The sequence below is a fragment of the Castor canadensis genome, chromosome 9, assembly GCF_047511655.1.
Source record: "Castor canadensis chromosome 9, mCasCan1.hap1v2, whole genome shotgun sequence".
NCBI classification, from domain to species: domain Eukaryota; kingdom Metazoa; phylum Chordata; class Mammalia; order Rodentia; family Castoridae; genus Castor; species Castor canadensis.
This window is the reverse complement of record NC_133394.1, coordinates 92,607,891-92,627,865: the sequence shown is the minus strand read 5'-3', so window position 1 is coordinate 92,627,865 and position 19,975 is coordinate 92,607,891. Positions and strand designations below refer to the sequence as shown.

The 19,975-nt window shown below is 40.8% G+C and overlaps 1 protein-coding gene across 6 annotated transcripts in view; it reads left to right on the top strand.

Annotated features, from left to right (window-relative positions):
• The window catches only part of Shroom3 (shroom family member 3), a 308,366-nt gene that overhangs the window by 86,925 nt on the left and 201,466 nt on the right, over window positions 1-19,975 (top strand). For 5 of the 6 annotated variants that reach the window (XM_074041946.1, XM_020183402.2, XM_074041945.1 and 2 more), the window contains one exon: window positions 17,572-17,726. The exons of the other annotated variant lie outside the window; for it this stretch is intronic. In XM_074041946.1, the coding sequence (XP_073898047.1) occupies window positions 17,572-17,726 (155 nt within the window). The remainder of the gene's footprint in view (window positions 1-17,571; window positions 17,727-19,975) is intronic. 6 annotated transcript variants of the gene reach the window in all.

Below are 19,975 nucleotides of genomic sequence, written 5' to 3'. Positions count from 1 at the left end.
TGGAGGCTTCAGGAGTGCAACGAAGCTATGACACAGATCCGGGAGGAGGAGGATGAATGGATTTGGCCTTGCCAAGTGAATGGATTTGGTGTCATTGTGGGTCTACTTGTGGTAGAAGGTCATGGATTTAAACTGAGACCAGCTACTCTCATCTGTGTAAATAAAAGCATGGACTAGGGGAAGAGCTCAGTTTAGCCAGGACTGGGGTTGAGATGAAGGAAGAGAAAGAGCAAAAGAGCAGAGAGTTTTTGCAAATAAATATGATGCTGGTTCATGGATCTTAAGATAATATGATAAGAAGGGGAGTAAACACATGAAATGGGTAAGAGGCAGTGAAAGAACCACAGGACCAATAAATGGTGGGTCTTTATGACATCAAAAAAGCATTGGAGTCAGTTTTAGAGGAAGTGATCTGACAAGAGGGAAGAGGAAATGCAAATCAAAACACAAGGAAATGTCACTTCACACCCACTAAGATGGCTGTAATGAAAAGGACATAATGATAACAAGTGTTGAGGAGGATGTGGAGAAATTGGAACCCTCGTACACAGCTGGGGTGATTATAAAATGGTAAAGAACTCAAGTGGTAGAGTGCCTGCTTTGTAAGCGTGAAGCCCTGAGTTCAAACACCAGTCCCACCAAAAAACAAAAACAAAAGGTATAGTGACTTTGGAAAAAAGTGTGGAAATTTCTCAAATGTCAACTATAAAGTGACTATATGACCCAGAAATTCTACTCCTAGGCAGAGACCCAAGAGAAATGAAAATATGTATTCACATAAAAACCTATACCAAAACCGGGCATTGGTGGTGCATAACATTAATCCCAACACTCTGGAAGTGAATGCAGGAGAATCAAGAGTTCAAGGCTAACCTGGGCTACATGGCGAATTTGAGGCTGATCTGGACTACATAGTAAGACCCTATCTGTGCCACCTCCACCTCCAAAAAAATAAAACTTGCACACAAATGTTTATAGCAACACTTTTTGTAATAGTCTCAAAGTGGAAACAAGCCAAATGTCTATCAACTAATGAGTGGATAAATAAATATGGCGTATCCACGCAATAGAACACTATTTGGCAATAAGACATTACGCTAAGTGAAGGAAACCAGTCACAAAAAGGTCATGTATTGTAGGATATGAAATATTCAGAATGGACAAATTTATGACAAAAAAGTAGATTTGTTGCCTAGAGTTAGCAAGAATGGGAAGAGAGGGTGGGAGTTGGTTAATAAGTGCAGTGGTCTAGAGGAGAGAGAAAAATATTCTAAAGTTAATTATGTTGATGGCTGTAAAACTTTTTTTTTTTTTTTCAGTGCTGGAGCTTGAACTCAGGGCCTACACTTTGAGTCAGCCCTTTTTGTGATGGGTATTTTCGAGATAGGGTCTCAAGAACTATTCGCCTGGATTGGCTTCTAACCACAATCCTCTTGATCTCTGCCTCCTGAGTAGCTAGGATTACAGGTGTGAGCCACCAGCGCCCAGCAAGTTGTGTAACTCTTGAATATGCTAAAACTGTTGAATTGTGTACTTTAAAAGGGTGGACTTTATGGTTTCTAAATTGCATCATAAAGCTGTCATCAGTAAATAAAGATAGGAAGAAGTGGTCAGAGAGTGGGGTGATTGAAGTTGAGATTATGGGGAGTTTGCATATTGATAATGACAAGAGCTAGAGGCTGATCATGGAGATGAGTAGCCAAGGTTGGCTTGGGGGAAGGAGCCAATGAAGACAGCCATTGGGAGGAGATGGCATCACCACAAGTGGTGGCAGGAGTCACCTGGCCAAGAGATCTGACAGTGACCAGGGAGTAAAAATCTCCAGGGAATGAGGAGGGTGGCCTGAGGGTTTACCGATGACCAAATTGCTCTAAGCTGAGAGTGATGTATTTTGACTTATTTTGAAAGGAATTGCTTGGGTTCTGGCTGTACTTTCTTGTAGTAGGAATGTGATAACAGGAAGTTCAAAGCTGGGATGTGCTTAGAGAGAATTCTGGAGTTTGGGTTTTTGTGGATGACTAAACTATTCTCTAAGAATTAAGGACCTACTGTACTTTTTCTTCATTTATTTATTTATGCAAATGCATATATTCTTTGTCTGGCACCATTACCTACTTAGGTGGCCATCCCTGAAGATACAGTTGGCTCCTAATGACTATTGGGTCTAGCTGCTGTTTAATGATCTCTTTTCCAGGAGTTTCCCTACATCCTGTTGGTGGGTGAAGGCTATTCTGATCAGTACATGTCTTTTCCTTTATCGCTGTCCTCGTACTGGCCATCACTGTGTAGTTACACCTTCATAGCCTATGGCTTTGTCTTTTTAAGGGGTGGCTGTGGCCAGCGTTGGACTTGGATGAGAGAATTACGATGGACTCCGACTTTTCACAGTACTGGGTTTGAATTTTGGCTTTGTTATTTATAACTTTTGAGCAGTTTATTTCATCTTACTGATCTTGGTTTTATTGTTGACAGCATTCCTGCTTCATACATGTTGTGCTTTTGCTATTGTTCTCCCAGCTCCCAGCATTCCAGGGTCTGGCATCTGATGAGAAGCCTTCTTCTAGGGATGGTTCAAATTATCAAGCTGGCATGGTCACTGTAATTGTTTTCTTTACTGTACCATGTTAAATTTCTCCATGTTTGTCATCAGGCTGGGGGTGTGGCTCAGTGGCAGAGCACTTGCTTGGCATGCTTGAGGTCTTGGCTTCAATCCTCAGGACCACAAAAAAGAAAAAAAATCAGTATTTTTATAAAATTTTTGTGATCTTGCCTTTTAGAATAGCACTATGAAGTACAGGAAAGAGGCATGAGTATTACTAATTTATGGAGGAAATGTAAAGATTGAAAGTAACATTTTTTTTTTTGTAGTACTGGGGTTTGAACTCAGGGTCTTCTACTCGCTAAACTTGAACCATGCCCCCGGCCCTTTTTACTTTGGTTATTTTTGAGATGGGGTCTTACATTTTTTACCTGGGCTGGTCTAAATTGTAATCCTCCTATTACATTTCCCACATAGCTGGGATGACAGGCATGCTACCACACCCAATTTTTTCTGTTGAGAAGGGGGCAGTTCTCACTAACTTTTTGCCAAGGCTGGCCTTGAGCCACCATTCTCCCAATTACATGCATGAGCCACTGTCCCCTGTCTGAAAGTTACTAATATTTACTGGGCATATATGAGACGATGTTTTTCTAAATGCTTTACGTGTTTAATTTATTTAATCCTCATAACAATCCTGTGAAGTAAGTATTATTAACTTTATCTCATACAAAGGGCAACAGACACAGAGAGGGCAGATAACCTGTGGAAGGTCACATAGCTTCTAAGCACGGGGGCAGGATTTGGACCAGGCCATCTGGTTGCAGAGCTTAGCCCATATAGCCTCCGACAGAAGATAAGTAATGAATCATTGTTGGGAGCTACAGAGTGAAGAAATCCCTTCACCATTACTGCTCAGGTTCCTTCTGGCCCTCAGAATCTCATGCAGCTTGTAAACAGCGAGGGTTCACGGGATGACTAACAAAATACTCTTGTTATCTTCCACGGCAGGGGAGCCTTCCATACCTCCTTGTGAGGTTTATTGCTCTATTTCCTTCTAGCTCAGCCACCCCTGAGAATTATTTTGCAGAGACAAAGAAATCAGTCCCTCTGAGAGGATAGTGTTAATAACCACACTTGTCACATTACAGTCAGTTCTGCTCGTTGCAAGCCAAGTTCCAGTATTAATGTTAAAACCAATGCAGCAGAACCGTGGAGTTTCTCAGTCTCATAAACCTGAAAGCATTGGCCATAGCGATATTCTCCTGCAATCTCAGCACTGGAAGGCAGACAGGAGAGAGAGAGAGAGGAAGGGAGGGGGGAGAGGGAGAGGGAGAGAGGGGGAGGGAAGGAAGGAGGGAGAAAGAGGAAAAAATGGGGAAACATTGCAAAACAAATACTTCACGAGGATAAAGTCAGTTTCGTAATGGTGTAATGGTTCTCTGGACTTTCCTTAGAAAGTAGACTATCTGGCCTAAGAGCTAAGTATCAGGTATTCTTGAAAATCATCTTAGAACAGAGTTATCTAGTTTTTTCACATTATAGCCTTCTGCCTAAGTATTAGAGATCTCATAGCTAAGGCATTTTGGGGTGGGGGATGATGATCTTAAAATAGCATAAGACTTGTCATTTTTCTTCCTACTGCCTCTGATTTTGGTTTTTGACTACTAGAATTCCTCCCAGACTAGGAGTAGGGGAAATTAAAGCCTAATTTTTTTTAATATCAGTAACCTAAATCAGTCCAATGAAGATCCAGGCACAGTGGCTCAAGCCTATAATCCCAGCTGCTCAGGAGGCAGAGATCAGGAGGATCATGGTTCAAAGCCAGATGAGAAAAAGTTTGAGAGACCCCATCTCAACCAATGGCTGGGTGCATTGGCGTGTGCCTGTCATCCTAGCTATGTGGAAAACATAATCAGGCAGATCATAGGCCAGGCTGGCCTGGGAATAAAGTAAGACCCTATCTCAACATAACCAACACAAAAAGGACTGGGAGAGTGGCTCAAGTGGTAAAGCACCTACCTAGCAAGAGTGAGGCCCTGAGTTCACATCCTGTACCACCCCCCAAAAAAAAACTGATAAAGGAAGAGTTGGAAGTTGTTAACTAAAATGACAGAATGTGTGTGCTATGTGTAAGCCTGTGTGTATGTTTGACTGTTGTCTATGAGACCTGTTCCTGTTTGGTGATAAAAAGTGGACTTATTTTACATACTTATAAATACACAAAGTACATGTGCAGTTTATAGATTTACTTATTTTCTAAAGACCCAAACTCTCTACCGATGGGATTAGTGAAAAGAAGTTCTCTTTTTCTTATTTTTAAAGTGGTTTATATATCCGTTCTCTACATGTACATAGTAAATCTGCTCTCTGCAGATTATATAGAATATATTATATATCCATGGATAAATTGAACGGAATTTTAGTCTGAGCACTGAAAACTTTGTGACTTAAATGTAAACAAAATGGCTAAGGTGCCTGAAATTATTTGAGGAATGGCTTAAATATAAAATGCCTTTTATTTTTTTTTGGTAGTACTGGGATTTGAACTCAGGGCCTCATGCTTGCTAGGCAGGAAGTCAGCCACTCCCCCAGCCCTAAGTGCCTTTAAATTTAAAGAAAGTGCTTTCCTTAGTTTTTGATGTGACTAGAATGGAAAAGGGGTTCTCAAGTGCTTAACCCATAGGTTTATTTCAGTTTTTTTGTTTTCCTTTTGGTGGGACTGGGGTTTGAACTCAGGGTTTCACACTTGCAAAGCAGGTATTGTACCTCTTGAACCACACTTCCAGGCCATTTTGCTCTGGTTGTTTTGGAAATGGGGTTTCATGAACTGTTTGCTCAGGCTGGCCTCAAAATGTGATCCTCCTGATCTCAGCCTCCTAAGTAGCTAGGACTACAGGCGTGAGCCCCTGGTGTCTGGCCTAGGTTTATTTCTTGCTTATTCTACATGTCCATGATGTATTTGCTGGGCAGCAGCTCAGTTTATTACTCAAACCCATGCTGATACATACTGTCAGTCACTATGCCAAAGGGAAAGGAAGCCTGGAGGAGTGGAGGTGACACGGGTTTTTATAGCTTCATGGTTCCACTCAACTACAAGAGTTCCAGCCCTGGACTCAGGGGAAGAGGGGCATTTCCTCTGCAGCCAAGGTAGGAAGTCAAGGAATTCTTGTTGACACCACTGTGTTCATTAGGCATTTAACAGGTGTCACTATTAAACTAAACGTGACGCAATTTAGAAAGATGGCTCTGCCTTCTAGATTCCTTAGGAGCCAGAGGAGCTGATGTCTTCTTGGGAGTAGATTTCAATCCCACCATCCCCAGTGCTCCACAGGCCTTCCTGTTCTCATGCTAAGCAGCTAAGACTATTCTGTCAAAGCAAGTTTCTGTTGTTGCGTTTTCCTCCAAGCAGCTTAGAGCCAAATTTGCACTATGTCCTGCTCCAGGCAGCACTTGTTATCTGTAAACAGTGGATTCCAGAAAAAGACTGTCAGAGGAAACTGGCTTTAAAACAGAGGCCAAAATATGATTTTTGACCATATAAAGTTGAAAATCAAAACAAATGGTTGTAAAAATAAATTTAACCCTACTTAAAAAAAAATTTTTTTTAAATTTAAGTTACAGTTACTACCATGTGCTAATCCTCAGAATAAAGAATTAATCACGTTGACTTTTTTGGTCCCAACTTCTTAACAAAATTTTCAGATAGTTTAGCATTTTATTCTTTATATTTTTCCTTATTTGAAAGATATTCAAATTAACTGTGCCACTGATTTGCGTTTTATTTACTTGTTGTGTTGGTGGTTTGCCATCCTGCATCCAAGCAGACTGCAGGGCTGTTGAGTGGCGTCTACTTTGCAGCTGCTCCTCTCACTGCTGAGTATTTTTGAGTTAGGAGGACTCCGGCTCTGAGACCTGGATGATAAACACGCAGACACTGAGTGCGGAATGTGTTTCTTGCAATCACTCTTGTCTTTTATTTTATTATGGTTTTCCTCTCACTCAGATTCCCTCAACTGCTTCCTTTTTACTCTTCTGTTATTTCTAAGAAGATGCCTTAAATCTTTTGTAAGAGGAGACAGGATATAAATAAACACATGAAACTGCTAACCTTTTAAATGACCCCCAAAGTTGGTTTTTTACTTGGAAGATGAGGTCTATGAGCTTTTCTTAAGGTGGTGAGGAAAGCTCAGTGGCCAAGGTGGTGTCAGTGACGCTTGATGGGCGTCCTACCCCTGTGGTCAGGTCCTTCCTCCCAGGGAGCAGTAAATCAAGAACTTCCAGAGTGTCTTGGTTTTCTGGCACTACAACTCATTTGGATGTTCCACAGGGTGTCACTGGTGACTTCCTGCCCTGGGACCTCCCTTTGAAACAAAATCTTCCTTCTGAAGGAGAGATAGTTTCCTGTTTCATTTATAAATCAAGTTAACTCTCAGTCTTTGACTTTTAAGAAAATAATCCCTCTCCTCCTCCAGCAATTCCCTCCCCTTGGTCTGTGGTGATAGAAACAGAAAAATTTTAAACTTACTAAGTAAACTGGTGCAATTTATGAAACACATGTCTCTGGAGCCCTCAACATGTGGAAGGGACATTCTGTGTGTTCATTCCTGTAATCCTCACACCAGCTCTGTGTGGTTTCTCTTATTGAGCCACATTTAGGATGTGGCTTAGAGATGGTGTACTTTTGCCTAAGCTCACCCACTGTGGGAAGTGGGACTCACTCTATTATGGTTTGATATGAAGTGTCCTACCAAAACACATTCATGTTTTGAATGCTTGGTCCCCAGCTGGTGGGGCTATTTTAGAAGGTTCTGGGAACTTCAAGAGGTGAGACTTAGCTGGAGGAAGGTCACTGTGGGTGGGTCCTTGGGGTTGGCTTGTCCCTGGCCCCTTCCTATTTCTCTCTCTCTCTCTGTCTCTGCTTCCTGGCTGCCATGAATGTGAATTGCCCTGTTACTCCCTCTGAAATCGTGAGCTAAACAAATCTTCCTCCCTTAGGTTGTTTCTGTTGGGTATTTTGTCACGGCAACGAGAAAAGTACCTAACATACATCCCATGTTGGTGACTCCAGAGCTCCCAGTCTTTCTACACTGTGCAGCTTCCACCTTTTCTTTTGCTTCTCATTCAGGTTATGAAACTTGGAATGAAAGAATAATATACCTCTTATCTTAAAAATAACAAAAGAAAGCATTTATATATAATTGTTAATACTAAAAGGTGCATTTGTATTCCTGTTTAAAAAACGAGTCTGGAACTTCCTGAGTTGGCCATCTTCAGTGTGAGCAGTGCACATTTCCTTATGTAAGGAAGACCTGTGTCAAGGTAATGCAGATCAGACAACATCACCGATATTTTATGGAGGGTACTGAAGATGAAATGGCCAGAGTTGGGCTGAAAGAGAGGATTCTGAGTGCAGCCACTGTTCTTTCTGCTCCACATTACATACCATTTAATGGTCCAGAAAAGGAATCTTTATCGTTATCAGCCCAATGATTTGGAATTATGTGAGAGGCAGCAAGGATAATGGGAGCATCCCATCTGTACCCTGTGCTTATGTGCAATTTAAAGAGATATTTCTCTTTTCTGTTTTGTAGTCCAATAGTTAGCTCTGGGTTCCCAAAAAATACTGATATATTTCACAGATCCTGAGAGCCAGTTATAGATTCTGGGAGGAACTTTTTGTTTGTTTGTTGTTTGTTTGATTTTATTTCATTGTCTGTACTTTTTTTTTTTTTTTTTGCAGTGCTGGGGCTTGAACTCAGGGCTTTCTCCACCAGCCGTTTTCTGTGATGAGTTTTTTGAGATAGGGTCTTACAAACTTATTTGTCTGGGACTGGTTTTGAACCGTGATCCTCCAGATCTCTGCCTCCTGAGTAGCTAGGATTACAGGTGTGAGCCATGGCACCTGGCTCGTTGTCTGTACTTTATGTACAGTTCAAAACCAAGAATGGCCACCAGGTTGTGAATTATAATTCCCAGAGCTTAGAAAGCGACACTCAAACAGCTTTGTTTGAGAAGTTTTTATGTGATTCTTTACGTTAAAATCTTTCTACACTTTGCGTATTACTTTAGTACAATTATTGCACTTAACCGAGCATCTTTCTCCTCAAATTGCCAACTGAACAAAACAGCAAGCTTGTGGTACATTGCATTGCATTAACTGTGAAGTATTAAATCACTCCTACCTCCCTGTACCTCTGTCTAGTCATCATATGGGAACAAAAGTAGTCAGAAAAGGACAATTAACTGTCAAGAGTTTATACATAAAATGCAGGTGAAGTTCAATGGCGGTTGACTCTACAGAGTGAATTTGATTGTATTGAACTCCAGATAGACCTGCACCAACTCTTTCTCATGGGGAAGCTGTGGATTCTGTTGACCCTGTAATCCTGTATAAAAGGTTCCTAGGATCAGAGTCAAGAGTTTTTAGGATCCCTGACAGAGAAGGATCAGAACACAGAAGTGTGGGGTGTCGGGTTTCCTCCAGCACTTGAAGGATTAGAGCAGAAAGTGAAGAAGTATTTGTCTGGGGACAAAGATTCAGAGATTCTGAAGAGGCAGCAAGATGGAAAACTTTGAAGTCACAGTCTGAAATCTACTCCTGGCTGTCTTGTTTTTCTGACTGTGCAGACTTGAACAAGTAGTTTAACTCCTTTGGGCTTTAGTATTCTCACTTATATAACATAATTGAAAATTTATAAAGATTTATTATGAGTGAGGTGATTACAATAACCTTACAGAGACCTCATGATCATTAGGATAATTCAGTGCTGTGACTGGAACATGAGGCACTCACCACCTGGTAGCTATGATAATGAGATTGCATTTAGTCATTCGATGTGCATTGAGTATCCACTCCACTGCTGTGTGCCCCACACTGTTCTGTGGACTGGGGATACAGATAGACATAAGTCCTTGTCCTCATGGGGCTGACATTCTAGTGGGAGACAGACCATAAAAAAGATACCTAAGAAAAAAGTCGTGGACTATGCACTGAAGAAAAAATATGTAATTTGGAAGGAAGATAAGTAGTTATTAAGAAAGGTTGAAATTTTAGGATAGGGCTGGGGATATAGCTCAGTGGTAGAGCACTTGCCTAGTAAGCCCAGGCCCTGGGTTTCATTCCTAGTACTGGGGGGGATAAAACCCCAAATTTTAAAGAGGTAGCTAGGAAAGCCCTCTTCTAGCCTTTGTACATTTGAACTTGTATAAAGAGTTGGGAGTGGGGGTTGAGGGAGAGTAAAGGGGTTACCTGGGAGAAGGGCATTCCAGGCTGAGGCAACAGTTAGTTGCCTCATTAGTAGAATAATGCCTGGCATATTCCACGTGCCCCAGGAAGCTAGGCGCTGGTACTGAGAAGATGGGGCAAAGTGGTACAAGGTAGACTTAAGGGAGGAAGGAGGTGTTTTGCACACAGTTTCAGAGGGTTCAGTCCATGGTTAGCACACTTGGGCAGAGCATCATGGCAATGGGAATGTGTGGTGGAGGATGAGGATCTTCACCTCATGGTGAACAGGAAACAGACAGAGGGGAGGGGCCTGGGGACCTGGTATAACCTTCAAAGGCACATAGTGACCTCTTCCTCCAGATAGGCTTACCTCAAACATTTATACCCCATTCCAAAGTAGCTCTACCAGCTGAGGACCAAAATGCTCAACCCATGAACCTGTGGAGGTATTTCATGTTCAACCCAGAAGACATGCACACTTGCAGCTCTCCTTTTTGTGTCTACACCCACAGTTTACATGTGCTCTTAGCAGGGCACTGGTGAATCACACCTGTAATCCTAGCTACTTGGGAGGCTGAGATCAGGAGGATCACGGTTAGAGGCCAGGCCAGGCAAATAGTTCTTGGACACCCCATCTCCAAAATAATCAGAGCAAAATGGACTGGAAGGTGGCTGAAGTAGTAAAGTGCCTGCTTTGTGAGTACAAAGCCCTGAGTTCAAACCCCAGTCCCCCCAAAACAAACAAATGTACTCTTATCACCACACAAATCACCTAGTACTATGTTTATTTCTTTAAAGTCAGTTTCCTCAGTATTGTTGAACAAATGTTTATTGGTTGTCTACAATATGCAGCAATGTAAAACACTATAAAAAATTCAAAACCCAACCCCTCACATGTTGGAGAAAGAACAATTGGTCATCAGAATAAAACTGAATCCTATACGTGTAGACAAAGTTAGTATTTGAGAAGGAAGAAAAGCAGGCTGATGTTTCAGGCTCTTTCTTCTCAGCTTGTTAGCTTAGGGATTTCCTGCCCAGTTGTACATGATGTGTTATCTGAAGCCATTTAACCTGTTGACAGTCACATTCTTGGAATAAGTAAATTCCATGCAGGTGAAATTAGACAAAGAATGCCAGTGACCTATTTAGCTCCTCAAGTATTGGCCCAAAGGTTTAAAATAATCAACTACTACTTCTTTTTTTTTTTTTTTTCACTGAATCTTATTGACATTATGAGCAGGACTTGGGGGTTACAAGGACTATAATTGTCTTTGATGAATAGTTCAAGATTATTGTTAAATGTTTTGTAAATATGCATTTTTTAAAAGTCACAACAATGATTTTAGATAAACTGTGTGACTACTCAACATAAATGCATGTTTGAGGGAGTGTGTGAGTGGAGAGAGAGAGAAGATAGAGGAGAGAGAGACTGAAGAATGGATGATGGATTCTGTCTGGGTTGATAAGGAGAACTTGCTTAACAAAAGGCAGACCAGACTGTGGGAGTCTGAAGTAATCCACAAACAGATGCAGCAACCTGTAACCCAAATGGCTGGAATGAGGCAGATGGGGGTCTCCCCTTCATGCAACTGTCTCCACTCAAGGTGTGACTTGATTCTACTGGGTGGGATGCCCCTTTTGCAGGAGAGCCCTGGATGAATCCTAGCACCAAGCAGCTTTCCCAGGGCCCCTCTGATTCCTGGAAATTGGCTGACCTCCAAAGAGAGTTATTTATATGGATCCATTGAAACACCCTTAAGACAAAGAATCCAGCCTGTTTTTATCACTATAGGCTCCCTGACATGCCTTAGTGGATGTGCATATTTTAAAATTCAAAGATATGAAATCTGCTAAAAATATATTAGAATGTAAACTCTAGGAAAGAAGAGGCTTCATTAATATTTCCCCAGGCTTAGAACAGTGTTTGGTAATGTAGATGCTCAAATAATATTTGAAGGTTGAATGAAAGAACGAGTACATTCTCAAGTGTTTGATCTCAGGAGTTTCCGACCTACAAGAGGAGATGGGGCATGATCAAAAATATCTGTTACAAAGGTAGGGATTGAGGGCTTGTCTCACGACATGCAGGAACCATGCAGAGAGATAGAGAGAGATGGAGAGATGGAGAGATGGATGGATTCTGTCTGGGTTGATAAGGAGAACTTGTGTAACAGAGGAGAGACATTTGGAAGAAGAAAAGGAGAAAGGAAACAAACTGAAAATATAAGGTAGAAGCTTATGGAAAAGATCTAAAAGCCATCTCTGATAATAATTAAAGCCCTAAGACAGCACAAATCACTGAGAGACTGAGTGGAGGGATTTGTGAACCAAAACATGCAGTAGCTCAGTGGTAGAGCACTTACCTAGCATGTGTGAGGTCCTGGGTCCATTCCCCAGCACCATAAAACTAAAACATAAAGTGGAATGTAACAAATGCTTGATAAATAAATGTCATTTCAAAAAAATTCATCCCAGCCCTTACATTTTAGTTTCATAAGTTATGATATTAATTGACTTTTAAAAAGTAAGCCCTTGGGAGAGGGAAGAGGTTGGGGGGAAGGGGGAAGAAATGACCCAAACATTGTATGCACATATGAATAAAATAAAATAAAATTAAATTAAAAAAAAAAAGTAAGCCCTTGGGTTGGGTGCTCTGGATGGTGGCAGAGCCTTTGCCTGGCACATGCAAGACACTGGGTTTTATTCCCAGACCACAAAAAAAAGCAAATAGAAAAGCAAAAATAAAAAGTAAGCATTTCCTTTCTTTTTCTTTTCTTTTTTTATTGGCTTAGATTAATTGTGCAAAGGGTTCTTATTGTGATATTTTCATAATGCATATGAAATTCAATGTAATTTACCTCTACTATTGTACTTTCTTGTCTCCCTCCTGTTTTAAATCAATTTTTAACAGGCTTCATTATTCTGTTTTCATACATTCATATAAACTGCTTCAGACTTAATCAGCTCCCCATCACCCTCTCCCTCACCCACTGGCTTCCTCCCCCAAACAGTCACGTTTTATACTGCTCATCTCCTCCTCTTCCTTTTCCCTCCTCCTCCTCCTTTTCCCTCCTCCTCCTCTCTCTCCCTCCTCCTCCCTTCTCCTCTTCCCTTCTTCTCCTTCCTCCTCCTCCTCCTTTCCCTTCTCCTCCTCCCTTTTCCTTCTCCCTCCTCCTCCTTCTTCACCTACATTCCACATATGAGGGAGAAAGCATGGGATATCTGACTTTCTCAGTCTGACTTATTTTGTTTAACATGATCTCCAGTTTCATGAATTTTCCTACAAATGACAAATTTCATTCTTCTTTATGGCTGAATAATACTCCATTGTGTGTATATGCCACATTTTCTTTATCCATTCATGGGTTGATGGACACCAAGGCAGATTTTATAACTTGGCTGTTGTAACTAATGCTGGAATAAACATGGGTGTGCAAGTGCTTCTCTTATATACAATTTACATTCCTTTGGATATAAGCCCAGTAGTGTTTTAGCAGGATAATATGGTAGTTCTATTTTTAGTTTCATGAGGAACTGCCATATTGATTTCTATACTGGCTGTACTAATTTACATTCCCACCAGCAGTGTAAACGTGTTCCTTTTCCCCGACATCCTCACCAACATCTGTTGGTCTTTTTCTTGATGCTAGCCAATCTGACTGGGGTGAGATGGAATCTCAGTGTTATTTTGATTTGCATTTCCTTTATAGCTAAGGATATTGAACATTTCTTCATGTACTTATCAGCCATTTTCACTTTCTTTGAGAGCTGTCTGATTTATTTGCCCACTTATTTTTTTTTTCCTTTTTCTTTTATTATTCATATGTGCATACAAGGCTTGGTTCATTTCTCCCCCCTGCCCCCACCCCCTCCCTTACCACCCACTCCGCCCCCTCCCTCTCCCCCACCAATACCCAGCAGAAACTATTTTGCCCTTATTTCTAATTTTGTTGTAGAGAGTATAAGCAATAATAGGAAGGAACAAGGGTTTTTGCTGGTTGAGATAAGGATAGCTATACAGGGCATTGACTCACATTGATTTCCTGTGCGTGGGTGTTACCTTCTAGGTTAATTCTTCTTGAACTAACCTTTTCTCTAGTACCTGTTCCCCTTTTCCTATTGGCCTCAGTTGCTTTTAAGGTATCTGCTTTAGTTTCTCTGCGTTGAGTATTTGCCCACTTGTTGATTGAATTATTTGTTAGTTTGGTGTTTAATATTTGGAGCTCTTTATATATTCTGGTATTAATCCTTTATCCAGTAAGTAGCTGGCAAAGATTTTCTCTGATTCTTTAGGCTGTCTCTTGTTTCTGGTGATTGTTTCCTTGGCTGTGCAAAATCTTTTTAATTTGATGCAATCCTGTTTGTCAATCCTTGCTTTTATTTCCTGAGCAATTAAGAGTCCTATTCAGAAAGTTATTGTCTGTGTCTTTATCAGCAAGTGTCTTCTCCATGTTTTCCTGTGGTAGTTTCAAAGTTTCAGGTCTTGTGATAAGATTTTTGACCCATTTTGAATTGATTTTTTTGTACAGAGAGAGAGATTGGGAGCTAGTTTCAGTCTTCTACACAAGGATATCCAGTTTTCCCAATACGATTTGTTGAAGAGGCTGTCTTTTTTTCAATGTGTGTTTTTTGCTCCTTTGTTGAAAATCAGGTGAGCGTACTATGTGGGTTTCTATATGTCTGCTTTTGTGCCTGTACCATGCCAGTTTTGTTACTACCTCTGTAATATAATTTGAAACCAGGTATTGTGATACCTCCAGCATTGTTGTTTTTGCTCAGGATTGCTTTGCTATTTGGGGTCTTTTGTGCTTCAAAAGAAATTTTAGGATTGATTTTTCTATTTCTGTGAAAAATTACATTGGGATTTTGATGGGGGTGGCATTGAATCTGTAGATTGCTTTTGATAGTATAGCCATTTCACAATATTAATTTTGCCAAACCATGAACATGGGATATCAGAAAAAACTCTTCCAGGATCTTCTTCAATTTCTTTATTCAGAGTTTTATAATTTTCATTGTTGAAGTGTTTAACCTCCTTAATTAGGTTTATTCTTAGGTATTTAATATTTTGAGGCTATTGTGAATGTGATTATTTTCCTGATTTCTTATTCAGCCTGTTTGTTACTGGTGTACAGAAAAACTACTGATTTTTATATGTTGATTTTGTGTCCTGCTCTTTTGCCAAAAGTGTTTATCAGTTCTAAGAGTTTTTTGGTGGCGTCTATAGGGTTGTTTAAGTATAGGATTATATCATCTGCAAATAGGGATAATTTGACTTCTTCCTTCCTATTTGTATCCTTTTTCTTTCTTTCTCTTGCTTTATTGCTCAGGTGCAATAAATCACTATATGGAATAGGAATGGAGGGAGTGGGCACCCTGTCTCATTCTGACTTTAGAGGAAATGGTCTCAGCTTTCCTGTTTTGTACCATGTTGGCAATAGGTCTATTGTATACAGCCTTTTTCATGTTGAGGTACATTCTATTCCTAGTTTCTTCAGAACTTTTACCATGAAGGAACGTTAAATCTTGTCATAGGTTTGTTTTTTTTTTTTACATCTATTGGGGCCAGTGTCTACTCTTGACACTACCATGCATCGCGGTTTTACAGGTGGCTCAGGAATTCAGATGAGGGTGGGGAGGAATCGAGGTAGAAAGAAAACGTGAGGTTGAAGTGTGCTCAGTAGGTATGGGCAACAGTGAATTTACAGTAGGAAAGCTTACTAGGATGAAATAAATAGGAAGACAGGAGGAAATGGCTGTCGATATAGTGTGGCTAAACACACCATGTTACATTCACACTGTAGAAAACAACCAAGATGTTACTGTTGCTTTGTAAATGTCAGTATCGCCACGTGTGATTTATGGAAACAGTAGCTACCACGTTGGAGATCTTCCAGTAAGACGGGACCTGCCATTAGCCAGTCCTGTGGCTTATCTCATTAATGCTCTCTGCGTTCTGCAAGGCAGGACAGATCCTTATTCCAACTAAATAGAATCTCTGTTTGTCCTGGGATTCTTAGCCACCTCGCTATAATACTTCCCTGTCAAGTGCCAAAAGAGGTTCGAATAGGTGTGAAAGCATTTTTGGGAAAAAGAAAAAACACATATGAAATCCATAAACCAGACTGCAAACAGAGAATAACATGGATGAAGCAGGTGTAGGACTCTGTTCCCTTTCCTTTATACACATATTATTCTCATCCTTTATAAAAATTAATAACTATATAACTTACTAATAAATTAACATACTATTTCAGCATATATTATTTTAATTATCAAAATGTAAGGTAGACAAGGGTCAAATTTACAATTGTACTATTTTTATATACAGTAAATAATATATATCATTTGTTCTGTTTTATATATCTTAATGCCTATGGAAGGTTTTTGAACATGTGGGCAGTTCTGAAAAACGTGGGAAAAAGAAAATCTGAGTCAGGTTTTGCTTACTTATTTTTTGTTTTGTTCCTTTATTTGGGCGGTGGGATTTGAACTCATGGTCTTATGCTTACTAGGCAGGTGTTCAACTGCTTAAGTTGCTCCTCCAGCACTTTTTTGTGATGGGTATTTTTGAGATTGGGTCTTGTGAACTATTTCCCCAGGCTGGCTTTGAACTGAGATCCTCCAGATCTCTGTTTCCTGAGTAGCTAGGATTATAGGCATGAACCATAGCTGTGTTTTCTTCCCTTTCATTGTGACTGACATCCTACAAGGATCATGGTTGTGTGGGTGCTGGATTAGGTGTTATTTTCCTCTATTTGTTTCTAAAGGGCACAAGCAACTCCTACTGTGCTATGTCATTTACCTGGTAATTATATTTATTGTTTGCTTCTCTCCTTCTACCTGTCAGTTTCAGCACCAGAAAAACTTTTTTCTTCTGCTTTGTCCACTGTTAGAACACAAGCAGCAGAACAGTTTTTGAAATGATGCAGGTGTTGAATAATTTTATTATAATAAATGACAATTATAATCTTTAAATAGCTGTTTTGGAGCAATTTTAGGGTCACAGTGACATTGAGTAGGAGGTACAGTGGTTTTCCTATATTATCACCCCCCACCCCCAGCATAGCCTCTCCACCATCAGTGATCCTCTCCAGAGCTGTACATCTGTTACAATGGCTACATGGACACATCACTGTCACCCAGAGTCCATAGTTCAGTCTTAGGGTTGTACTTCCTAAGGGTTTTAAGAAATGTGCAAACGTGTATCTACTGTTACAATATTATAAAGAATAGTTTCACTTACCTATAAAACTTCTGTATTTCCTCTCCCAAACCCCTTTTAACCACAGATCTTTTTTACTATCTCCATAGTTTTGCCTTATCCAGAATGTCATATAATTGGGATCATATAGCAATAAGACTTTTAGACTTTCATTCAATAACATGCATTTAAGGTTCCTCTGTATCTTTTCTTTTTAGTGCTGTATAATATTCCATTGTCTGTACCACTTTACTTATCTAATGAATTATAATTTTGGACCAAAAGGTGATGTATAAAGAACTCAGCTTCTGAAGGAAGTAGACTTTGGGAGATGGAGATGGTTGGGGTTGAAGAATATCACCTTCCAGTGGAAACTGTATCCGTTTGTCCATTCAGCTGATGTTTGTGAACACCCTCTCTAGGCAGTCAGAGAATGTAGAAAACAGGAGCCTTCTCCAAGTTTACCCTCAGGCCAGGTGCCAGGGGCATGGTCTCAGTCTGTCCGTCAGCTCTGCAGAAATCCATGCAGTGCTCAGGATAGTGGGACAGACTCAACACTGGGCCAAAGCTCACTTGTGGCTCTCCCATCTCTCTGAGCAGATTGAAGAAGGGGGCAAAGCAGACTTGGTGAGCTCCAAACTGCGAGCTGGGGACGAGGTCGTGCACATCAATGAGGTGGCACTGAGCAGCTCCAGGAGGGAGGCCGTTTCTCTGGTGAAAGGATCCTACAAGACCCTCAGGCTGGTGGTGCGCAGGTAGGTGGGCTTAGTGCCCAACCCTGTTCTGCTCCTACCACCTCCCCACGTTTCCCTGGCCTGCCTCACCTGAGGGGGAAAGAGCCCCACGTTAGTAGCTTCTCTTCAAATCTGTATGTGTGGTGGTCAGGGGGTCCTCATGTCCTTCTCTCTTTTTCTGTCTTCTTTCCATGTTGTAGCATGGGGCAGGGGGGTGGGGGGGCTGATATTTTGGAAACTTGCCCCTCTTAGAAACATTCCTCTCCTAATAGCTACAGACTTGTCAAGGTCCTGCTATACTTCCTGTATTTCTGGGCTTGCTGAAAAGGCTCCCTCATTGCAGACATGGTCAGAGCTCAGAGAAGCTTTGTCTCCTGGGACTAGCGAGGCCAGCTGGCTTGGAGTTTTAGGTAACATTCCCTCAGCCACACCTACACCACAGGGTTCACTAACACAGTTGACTTCCTCTTTTGTTTTGTTGTTTCCTAGGCTCAGTAGGTTAAGTAAATTACCAAAGGTCACAGATTTGTTTAGTGAAAAAGCCAGAATAGCCTAGATCACCTGGCTCTCCCTAGTCATGGCACCTGACCTGCTGAGCCCTTGATCCGCATATTTTGTGTATTTGGCTGTTTCGTCATTAATCAAGTCTTGCCTCCCTCACATGGAAACTAAAGTCGCAGTATTTGAAAGTGTTCTCTAGAACTTTAGGAGGCAAGACTAAAGCCTCACTGTTCTCTAGCTGTGTAAAGTCAGGTGGTCTCCCACCCCCTGGTGGATGGTCTGTTAGGAACCGCTTTCTCCTGCACTCCTTCGTTCCTCACAGGTTTCCTGAGTACCCCAGCTTAGGGGCACAGCTGCTGCTCCCAACCACAAAACACAGTGCTGCCGGTCACTGTGTCTCCAGGCTCTGGTGAGGCCCCTGAGCCGGGTGGGCTGCGTCTGGTTTCTCTTAGGGCCATCAGCCTGAAGCTGCTTCTCTGCTTGTTAGTGATGCAGAGTGACTCCCACCATAGATACCAGAGTCAGACCAGCCGGGGGTACACATTCCAGGGCTGTCACCTTCTAAAGCCATGTGACCTTGGGCTAATTATTTAACCTCACTGAAGATTCAGCTTCTTTATCTTAATGAAGATTAAAATACCTACTTTACAGAAAGATGTTGTAACAACCTGAGTGTCCACCAGGCGATGAATGGATAAAGAGAACGTGGTATATACATAAATACATCCATATTTCTAATATAATATATACACTCAACAATATTATTTAGCCATAAAAATAAGAAAATTATGTCACTTATGACAGCATAGATGAAACTATAGGACATTATGTTACATAAAGTAAGCCAAGAACAGAAAAATACTCATCTCACTTATATCTGGTATTGGAAAAGGTGGTTGCCAGAGGATGGGGTATGAAAAGACATTGGCCAAAGGTCAACTTTCAGTTATGAGTAAGTTGGGAATCCAATATGCGACTTAGTGATTATCGTTAGCAATACCGTATTGTCTACTCATATATATGCGTATATATGTACTTTATGTATGTATATATGGTTAAGGATCTATATGTATGCACTGTTTAATGAATACCACAATCAAACTAATCAACTCATATAGCACCACACACTGCTTGTATTCAGTGAGTGTGTGTGTGTGTGTGTGTGTGTGTACACACGCTCAGGCTTATGGTAAGGACACTTAAGATCTACTCTCATAGCAAATTTCAAATATATGATAGATATGTTATATATATATATATATGATTATATATATGTATGTAATCACATGTCATGTTTTGAATATATACAGTTTTTTCTGGGAGTGGGTGCTGAGGTTTGAACCCAGGGTCTTAGACAGACTAAACACATGCTGTACCACTGAGCTATACCACTGACCCCATGGAGTGTATATAATTTTTATTCCTTATACTTTACTATAAAGTTGAGAGGCAAAGTCCAACCTATTTTATAAGGTAATTGGAAAGATGAAATGGAATACTCTACATGCCAAGTTATTTATACTATTGTTATTTATTATAACAATAGTTATATTGTTATTTACACTATTGTTGGCCAGCTCTAGGAACAGGACTGCTCCTCTCCGTAAAGACTTGAGAAAAGCATGAACTGGAGGTGTGGCTGAGGCAGTAGAGCAGAGCGCCTGCCTAGCAAGCTTGAAGCCCTGAGTTTAAACCCAGTACCACAAAAGGAAGGAAGAAAGAGAGGGAGGGAGAAGGGAGGAAAGACAGACTTGAAATCAAGCAGTTAT